The 10,397-nt window shown below is 50.5% G+C and overlaps 1 protein-coding gene across 1 annotated transcript; it reads left to right on the top strand.

Moving 5' to 3' along the window:
- Positions 1 to 1,053: 1,053 nt before the first annotated feature.
- Positions 1,054 to 3,079, top strand: LOC140185012 (probable G-protein coupled receptor 139). Its single transcript, XM_072238239.1, has 2 exons — positions 1,054 to 1,120; positions 2,172 to 3,079. Exons 1-2 carry the CDS (start codon positions 1,054 to 1,056, stop codon positions 3,077 to 3,079), a joined length of 975 nt encoding a protein of 324 aa, XP_072094340.1.
- Positions 3,080 to 10,397: the final 7,318 nt, after the last annotated feature.

Genomic DNA, 10,397 nt, shown 5'->3' on the forward strand with positions numbered 1-10,397 from the left:
GGGATGCATAAGATTTGAAAGTGCGTGAAAGCACACACACAGACACTCGCGCACACAGACACAGAAACACACACACACACACACACACCGTCACACACACGCACAGACACACACTCAGACACACACACAACACACACAGTCACACACACAGACACAACACACACAGTCACACACACAGACACACACACACAGACACTCGCGCACACAGACACAGACACACACACACACAGACACACACACACACACACACACACACACACGCGCGCACACACACACACACACACACAACACACACACACACACACACACACACACACACACACACACACACATAACGGAAGTTTCATCTACCTTTCCAGCTCTCCGCCATGTTCTTTGACATATGTGGGGTGATATGATTAAGAAATTCTCACCCCACCACCACTGGACTGTTGAGTTTTATGGCCATGCGGTAGGGTCAGGGGTAGTTTCGGGACGAGGCCCCAAATGTTCTGACTATGACTAAGTCAGTGAAGTAGTTGGAAGGTTTCATAGATCGGAAAGTGTTTATTCATGTCGCCACACACAGACAGCTTACAAAGGACCCTCTAGGTCGAGTCCACAAAAACCCCAACTACATCAAGTGTTTATACCGTTGACGAGAATGGCAATAGTGGGCGATTCAATGCAATTTTACAGACTTTATTTCAATATTCTGTATTTGATAAATGATTTCCATTTCCCTGAAGTACATATTTACAGTGGAAGCAAATGCTATTGATAAGACACCTCGAAGGTTCTGCTCCGTTATTGGGACAAAGTTACTCACACAGCTGGTCTAAAAATTAATTCACTAAATTAATCACAACCCGTCACCGCGGGGATGGCACCTGTCTGATGTAATAGGTTTCTAAATAAGTTAAGGAGTTTTATTATACAATATGTTGAAGTCTGTCCCTGTGGGGTCGCTAGATGGTGTTTATAAACCCGGGACATGTGGTGCTTCAACATTTCATTCCAATAGACCGCCTGAGGCACAGGGGGACACATTGCCGCGCAGGGGAAATGTCGGCAATGTTGAAACGGTACTACAGTGTGCAGAAAATATTGTACCTGCTCATTGCCGTCACTGGAGTTCCTGGTGAGTGAGCACAGCAATTCATGTTTGGTATTTCCGTGTGTTAACCGGTGTGAACCTGTTTATAATCAATCAACAAGCTTCCAACTTGATGATCTTTGCATAGATATCCGTCAAAGATATTTATCCTATCAATTCAGCATCCTGATTATTTCATATTTAATGACAAGATGAACGAATCCCCGGTCTCTCCTCTAACTCAGGGGATCGACCTGAACTTTGTTTTTGCCTTTAATATTATCTTGTCCAGATTTGTCCCAGTACCGGGGCGGGCAGCTCTCCTGGACGGTGTAACTGGGGGGCTTTTAATGGGACCTTGTCCAGAGTTGTCCCACAGCTGGGAAACGGAGGGTCCCCGTGAAGGGGTGACTGGGATGGGTTTACATTGTGAAGTTCACTTGTATTGAGTTATTATTCAGACAGAACCCCTGGTCCAGTGTTTCACGTTTCCCGGTGGAGTCTGGCACAGATCACCTGAACCAGTGTCCATGCATCTGCTGCCGCGTGTTATCGAATTGAACTGTGCTGTAGAATTAATCCATTAACGGAGCCATTCAGTCTCTGGTTACCAAGTTGTTCCTGAGACCCGTCGTAAATTGGGCGCTGTATCGACCTGAAGATAGGTCTCGCCCCGAAACGATAGATTTTTTTTTGGGTCCCGCCAGTATTTCGCGTGCGTTGCTCCCCTCTGTGTCCCTTCTCGGTCCAATCAGACGCTGAGCTTCAGGAGGCCTGGTCAGTCACGGTTAAATCAGTGAAACCGGCTCCGTCAGTGACTGGAATCGGGATCAGCACCGATCGTTGTTGTTCATACAGCTTATTTTTATGGTCGACAATTGTCCACACATCGTCGTGTCTTCATACTGAAAAAGGCAGGTCAGAGGCAGTGTGACCCGTGTCCGATGTTAGATTAGCAGCCGTTCACAGACTCTGGCACGCTTGATCTTTAGCTGAAGTCCGATCCCTCTTTAATTCCTGGAGAATGTGTTCAGTAATGCTAGGGTCGGTTCTCCACCACCCCCACACCTCTCTCTCTCTCCCTCTCTCTCTCCAGTCAATTTAATGGCGATTGTGATCCTGTCCCGGGGAAAGTGCGGCCTCTCTACCTGCACCACTCGCTACCTGGTGGCCATGGCAGCGGCGGATCTACTGACTATTGTCACCGAGGTCATTTTGTCTCGAATCAATTGGTATTACTTCCCGTGGAATTTTCTGGACATCACCCCTGTCTGCAGTGTTATCGATTCACTGACGTACGCAGCCACAGACTGTTCGGTCTGGTTCACCGTCACTTTCACCTTTGATCGGTTTGTTGCCATTTGCTGCCAGAAGCTGAAAACAAAATATTGCACCGGGAAAAATGCGGCTGTGGTTCTGACAACAACCGGCGTACTGTCTTGTCTGAAAAACATTCCACGATATTTCACGTTTGAACACAACGTGATCATTGACAATGTACCGTGGTTTTGCAGAATCAAGGAAAATTATTTCACTGACCCCGGGTGGGTGGGATATGACTGGCTCGATACGGTTTTAACTCCGCTCCTCCCTTTCGCTGGGATCCTGCTGCTCAACGCTCTTACAGTCAGGCACATTTTAGTGGCCAGTCGGGTCCGTAAGGGGCTGAAGGGTCAGAGCAAGGGGGAGAACCGCAGTGACCCGGAGATGGAGAGCAGGAGGAGGTCTGTGGTTTTACTCTTCACCCTCTCCGGCAACTTCATCTTCCTGTGGATGACGTACGTTGCAAATGTCATATATTATCAGGTCGCAGGAAAAGGATCTGATTTCAGTGAGTCCGAATGGATCTTTCACTATGTCGGAGTTTTGCTGAGGAATTTCAGCTGCTGCACGAATACATTTATTTACGCGGTGACTCAGTCGAAATTCAGGGAGCAGCTGATCGGCGCGGTGAAATATCCGGTCACCTCGGTGCTTCAGTTCATGAATAAAGCGGCGCCCTGAGCACTAGCCAGTGCGGGCCGCTGTGTGTCTCCAGCCCGGGCTCTGGTTCCTCTCAATCACCGCCTGATGGCCAAGGTGTTATTTCCGGGCGGGTTTTCCCCGCTACCGGCAGCTCCGGGGCATTAGGGTAGTCTGTGTGGTGGAGGGAGGGGGGCGTGGACGTGAGGGAGTAAAACACCGTCATGGCGACACATAAACTCAGTGTCCCGCCATATGCCAATCAATGTACTGCTCCAGAATGCCGCCCAGCATTTGGTCTGTGGATATGTCTATCTATTCCCTTTCCTGTTCAGTACCTCACATTCTGACGTCCCCAGACAACTGTAGGGCTGGTGTGATACTGGGTGGCCAATCCACTGCCAGTTCTCTAGTCTCCAACTTTCACATGAATAATGGGCTAACGTGAAAATATAGGGCGGAATATGGATAAACACTTTTTGTTAAATTGGTGAAAAGCCAGGTCGCCCCATCTTAATGAGCGCCTCTGCTACTAATGACTGACGTCGATAGCTGAAAGCAGATTGTAGCTGGGAGATTAGCATCCAAAGATACATATAGTACCGAAAGAACAGGCTGGAAGGCAGAGGTGGTGGTTTAGCTCTGTTTGTTAAACAAACAAAATCAAATCATTAGAAAGAGGCGATATGGGGGCGGAAGGTGTTGAATCATTGTGGATAGAGCTGGGGAACTACAAGGTGAAAAGGCCCTGTACAGATCATGCAACCGCAGTGAGGATGTGACCTACAAATTACAACGGGAGACAGTGAATGCTAACCGAAAGGGAAATGGTAGAATAGTCATGGGGGATTTAAATATGCGTGTAGATGGGGAAAATCAGGTTAATCCTGGATTCCATTTCTGGGAATTTCTAGAGTTCCTTCGTGATCGCTTTTTAAGGCAGCTGACGTTTGAACCCACTGGAGGATCTGCTTTCCTGCACTGGGTGTGGGGCAATGAAGAGAAACTGACTGGAAACCTGAAAGCAAAACAACCTTTAGGGACAAATGAGCAGAATGTTTCTGAGCTCACCTTGGGGTTTGAGAAGGAGAAGCTAAATCAGATGTGCTGGTATTACAGCAGAGTACCGGTAATCACAGAGACAATTACAATCGGCCAGAATTAATCGGAAGGGAACACTGGCAGGGACTACGGCAGAGCAGCAATGGCTGGAATTTCCGGAAGCAATTCGGAAGGCTCGGGATAAATACATCACAAAAGAAGAAGAATTTCGCAGGAATGTCAATGCCAGCATAAAAATCTAAGAGAGGCGATATAATTGAGTAAAAAACAATTGTGGGAAGTCAGACAATATGGAAGCTTATGAAAACCAAAAGAAGTGAACCAAAAAGTCATTAAGAACATAAAGATGGAATACGAATTTAAGCTAGACAGTCATATAAAAGAGGATACCAAAGGTTTCTTCAGCTACATGACATGTTAAAGGGAGGAGAGGGCGAATTTCCGGCCGTGGGTAAACGAGAATTAGTAATGGGGGCAAATGAAATGGCGGACTGAATCAGTATTTTAGGAATATGGGGAAAATTGGCAGATGGTGCACAGTGTCGGGAAGTGCATGGAAGAAGAAATGAAAGGGTTAACTATTTTATAAATGGAAGGAAAATGAATTGTAACACGCGCTTCTTCCAGACTTAATCTACGGGGTGATAGTCCCCCAGTACGGCCAAATTCAAGAAATCTCGTTTGGCTGGATGCTGCACGATGTGTACCCTGTTACAAATCAGTACCCCGAAATAACAAACAGTACACAATTTGCGGTTAAACAATTAAGCTTTATAACTATTACCTTGACTACATGGTTAGTAGTGAAAATATATATATATAAAATGGAAATAAGGCACCAATCTGATTAAACAGTCCTGTGCGCACGAAGTTGGAGCTCACGCAGTTCAGTTGTTCTTCTTCCTCCATCGATCTCCTCCTTTGGGCCTCCGCTCGGAGACGACCCCGTTCGGCGATCCACCACATTTCTCCGTTCGCGTCTTCACTCTTCATCTCTCTCTCTCTCTCTCTCTCTCTCTCTCTCTCCTTCTCGCAAAAGCCCGCAAAAGCAGCTGCTTCCAGAATCACAAGACAGGGCAACAAAATCCTGATTTGCTAACATGCATCAACAGTCCGGTTATCTCCGCCCATAACCAAAACATTGCTGCTACAGAGAAACCATTCCTTCAGCAGTGAACATTACAAAAAGAAACATTACATAGCAGTGAACCCTTACAGCTCGTTACACTTTCCCCCAACCACCAAATTTAGTCATGTCCTCATGACGTTGAGATAGTTCGCCAACCCTTCCTACAAACACAAAGTCCAATCCAGATGCAAAGTCAGTGACATAGCTCGCCACAACAGCAGAGATCACACACTGTTCCCCAGGCGCTACATAGGTCAACCTATCCGGTGGTCTACTAATTCTCTGAGACATCCGTACCTCCTCACCTAACTCTTCAGACTCAGACGCTGCTGGTGATACTTCGGGTCTGCTTGCCGAGTCCTCCCCCACCCCCACCCCCGCAACCCGGAGCCCTCTGTCCCGTGTCCATGCCCCACTTCCTCTCCTTCAATGTCCTGCTATAACCCAGGCTGCCCACAACTCCCCCACCCCCTCTACGTCACCTGACTCAGTGGAAAAGGGGCAGGGCTTTCTTCCTCCATCACTGGGGAATTAGCGAAAGGCAGCATGTACCTCACGTCCAGATCATCATCCTCCGAATCAGTATCCCTCTCATGGGCGCGGCCCGGCCCAGCCTCTCCTGCTGTGGGCCCTGCAGTCGCCCTGCGTTTTCGCAGAGTCTTCTTACTAGGTGTAGGCTCCAAGTCGGGCTCTGGGTCAACCTGAACCTCTTGTACCAGGGGCAGCAGGTGGTTCTGATGGAGAATCTTGACAGGACCCTTCCCCTCTCTCTCGTTTCACCCGGAACACTGGTAGGTTTGGCATCTGACTCTCCATCACATAGGGTGTGGCCACCTAGCGGTCAGCTAACGTACTTTCCAGGAAGCCCCAAATTCCTTATGAGGACTCGGTCTCCCGGCAGGAGTTGGGAGAACCTCACTTTCTGATCATACCTCCTCTTATTTCCTCGATTCTGCTTGGCGGCTGCAGCCCCAGCCAATTCATAAGCGCTTTTCAGCTCTCTCCTCATATCACACAAATACTTCAGATAAGGCTTCGGTGGTACGTCACCCTCATCAGTACCAAAACAAGGGTCAATGGGCAACCTCGCCTCGCGCTCAAACAGCAGATAACATGGCGAGTACCCAGTAGCTTCATTTCGTGTACAGTTGTAACAGTGAACCAGATCTCAATATGTTGACTCCACCAGCTCTCGCTGATCTCCAGGGTCCCGAGTACGTCCAACAAGGTCCTATTAAACCCCTCAGGCTGGGGATCGCCCTGCGCGTGATAGAGCGCGGTCCTCGACTTCTCAACTCCAAGCATGCCCAGTGACTCATAGATGAGTCTGCTCTCGAAGTCCCGTCCCTGGTCACTATGTATCCGCCTGGGAAGACCATAATGAACGAAATACTTCTCCCACAACACTTTTGCCACCGTAGTCGCCCTCTGGTCCTCGGTAGGAAAAGCCTGAGCATATCTGGTGAGGTGGCCCGTAATGACTAAGACATTAGCCGTGTTGCTGGCATCGGGTTCTATGGACCTGAAATCTATACACACGAGGTCCAGGGACCCTGCACTCTGCAAGTGGGACAAAGCAGCTGCCCGCATAGGCAGTGTCTTCCGGCGTATGCAACGAATGCACGACTTGCAGTATTCTTCAACCTCCGACTTCATTCGACGCCAGTAAAACCAGTCGCTGAGCAATTTATAGGTCGTTTCCACCCCCAAATGTCCAGAATCATCATGAAGAGACATCAGTGCAATCCTCTGATACTTCTTGGGCAGACCAGCTGGCAACGCCGGGTCGGACCTGTCATGACGTGACCCGGAATAAGATCTGGCTCTTCAACTCCAGTCGAGGCCACTCTTTCAGCAATGGAGGCACCGAAGCTTGTTTTCTCTTCTCTGTCTGAGCCGTGTCTCAATTTTCTACCGCAGACCAAATAGTGCCAATGCCCGGGTCATCCCGCTGAGCAGCTGCCACTTCCCCAGAACTCAATTCCGGCAGCAGTCAGGTTACAGTAAACCTGGGGTATGGCGTCATCGGAAACTCCCAATTGATCCACTGCTCGATCCGGCCGCTCCTTTTCCTATGCCTTCACGGTGATGGCAAACTGACACAGGGCCATCACCCCAGGGACAGGAACGCTCTCCCCCTCCTCGTCCCTGTCCAGTCCCTCATGCACCTGTCGGGACAAAGCATCCGCATCAATGTTCCGGCTCCCCGGCCGGTGCTTCAGACTGAAATCATCCACCTCTGTCCAAAAGTCTCTGACGGATTTAGATATTCTCCACCCTCCTGTCCCTCCTCCCCTCCCTTTCTTCCCCAGGGGAGGGTAACCACACAGAAGCTGATTCAAGGGGTGACTCACTTTGGCGTAGCCCGTCAGGAATCTCCGATAATAACCACAGAACCCCAGGGATGAGCGCAGGGCGCTCACAGTCTGGGGCCTTGGCCAAGTGATCACCGCTTCTATCTTAGCCGGGTCTGTCACAACTCCATCAGGAATCTCCGATAATAACCACAGAACCCCAGGAATGAGCGCAGGGCGCTCACCGTCTGGGGCCTTGGCCAAGTGATCACGCTTCTATCTTAGCCGGGTCGTCACTACTCCAAACCGTGAGATTACGTGTCCAACGCAGCTAACAGACGTTTGGCAGAACTAGCATTTGTCCAGGGAAAGTTTTAACCCTTCAGCTTTCAGGCAGCGAGCACCTTGAGTAGCCTCGCTTCATATTCTTCCAAGGTGAATCCAAATACTATGAGGTCATCAAAATACACCAACACCTCAGGCGAGTTCATATCACCTACCGTCTTCTCCATGACCCGCTGGAAGGTTGCAGGGGCTCCCGATATGCCCTGGGGCATCTTTTCGAACTGGAAGAATCCAAGAGGACATATAAAGACTGTATTCTCTTTGTCGGCCTCACTCATGGGGATCTGCTACTATCCACTCCTCAAATCCAGCACACTAATCCACTTTGCACCACTCAGAGAGACCAGCGCGTCTTCGAGCCTCGGGACCGTATACTGGTCAGGGACGGTGCGCCTGTTCAGAGTCCTATAGTCCACACACATGCGTACCTTCCCGTTCTTCTTCCGGGCCACGACTACTGGGGAGGCCTAGGGGCTTTGGGACTCAGTGATGATCCCAGCTCCCTTCAACTTACACAAATGCTGCTGCACGTCTTCCATGTCTGCAGGGGCCAGTCGCCGCGACCTCTCTCTAAACGGGGTGTCCTCGGTCACCCGGGTAGCGTGACGCGTGCTCTTGGAACAACCAACATCAAACTCGCTAATGGAAAATACACCTTCCAGCTTCAACATCTTCTCCACCAGCCTCCTTTTCCTGCCCGGCGGCACCGGGGAGTCCCCGAAGTTGAATGACTCAGCGGTCAACTTCCCCCGCTTTTCCAATAGTTTCTCCCCGGCGTGCCTCACGGGGGCTCCAAACATTACCGTCACCAGGAACAAATGCGCCAGGGGCATCCCCCGCTTGAAGGTGGCCTCCCTCTTCGTAGTGTTCCTGACGATCACTGCCACCCTGCTCGGCTGTAAAACTGAGGGCTTCTGCAATTCGGGCCTCACCAGCACCCCAGCCAGAAATCCCGACACCCCATTGTAGTTCTCCAGAGCGTCCACTAAGAAAGGTTCGCCCTCAGGCACTCTGGGAAATATGGTGGGTCTCCATCACTCTCGCTATTTCCCCGGGCCGTATCACATTGGCTTCGACTGGGTGAACCACACGGTCCCTGGTTTAAATTTGGTATCCAGCCCAATGCTGCCACACACTTCCTCAAAATCACCTTGATACACTGGGAGCACGGACAGGGTCTCCAAAATCTCTCCCTCGCCTTCTCCTTACAGACCCCCATGAGCCTCCTCACCAGAGGGATGTTGGTCCCCACCAGAATTGAAACGCAGCCCTTCTCAACAGGGAAACCAGCACCTCTATACCAAGACCCTCAGACACTCCCACATCGGCCTCCGAGAACTCCAGTTTCACTGACAAATAACCGTCGTATGGATAATCACCAGCACTGAGACCCCAAATCTCCAGTGCACTGAATGGTGTCAAGGGTAAAATGCTTCAGATACCGGTTGTAAAACGAATGGTACAGTAACGTGACCTGCGATCCCGTGTCGAATATGGCTTTAGCGTAAATACTCTCTATCCGTAGCGACACACTAGAGCGTGGTCCCACTAAGCCTTCAGGAATAGGGTCTTTTCCTTTCGGGAATTCCTTGGTACATTGCTGGGAACGTGTTCCCCCAGAGATACCGGGCCGTTCCCTAACTGGGTCCCCTCTAGGTTTTCCCAACGACTCTCCCTGCCGAGGTACCCGTGGGCTCACTCTCCTTCTGGCGTGAGACCTGCTGCCAGCAGCCCTCCGCACTGTTCATCCCCTTGGGGAATCTGCAGCCCCCCCCCCCATCAGCCCCAACATATGGTGGGGGGGGGGGGGGTCACACCCGCTGATAACAACCGACGTATCTCCGTTCTCAACTCTGCCACAATCTCTTCTACCGCTCCCCGGGGTAGGCTATCTGTGGTCACTTCACCGCAGGGGACACTACCGAGGACTGTACCCTGCTGACTGAGTCCTCCCGTGCTTCCGCCGCATTCTCCTCTTCCCGTACCTCTCTGATCAGTTCAACAAAAGATGGAGGGGACGCGTCTTACGAGACTGTCAGAGACTCCACACAATCAGATCATGGGACACTGCGCCCCTGGCTATCTGGTCCATTCTTAACCGATCCACCTCAGCCGCCTGAATGACCCCTCTGTGCCGCAAGCAATTTAGCTGCCTCTCTAGCCGTAAAATAAAAGCAGAAACCTTCTCCCCCTGCTCCTGACGCATGCTCTGAAACGCCACCAGGAGCTCCACTGGGCTTCCAGTCGGATCAAAGTTATTGCCCAGTGCTTGTTGATAACTGACAGCTGTCGCTACGGGATAATGTAACCTGACAGCTCTCTCGTCAACGGCCCGCCCATTCAAACTTTCGACCAATCACTGTCGCTTTTCATCATCCGAGCACTGCCACTCATCGAACAACTGAGAGGTCCGTTCCGCCCACGTCTCATACTCCTCCTCCCCTTTCGGGGTGGGTGTTATTCCAGAGAATAGGTGGAGCCTGCCATAGCTGCGACTTGGAATCTGATTTTTCCATTTATTCGCCAGAGA

This window comes from Mobula birostris, chromosome 20, assembly GCF_030028105.1.
Source record: "Mobula birostris isolate sMobBir1 chromosome 20, sMobBir1.hap1, whole genome shotgun sequence".
NCBI lineage: Eukaryota > Metazoa > Chordata > Chondrichthyes > Myliobatiformes > Myliobatidae > Mobula > Mobula birostris.

Coding starts and splice junctions, on each gene's coding strand:
- LOC140185012 (XM_072238239.1), top strand. CDS start 1,054: ATGTTGAAACGGTACTACAGTGTGCAGAAAATATTGTACCTGCTCATT. Junction 1,121..2,171: donor TGCCGTCACTGGAGTTCCTG/GTGAGTGAGCAC, acceptor CTCTCTCTCCAG/TCAATTTAATGGCGATTGTG.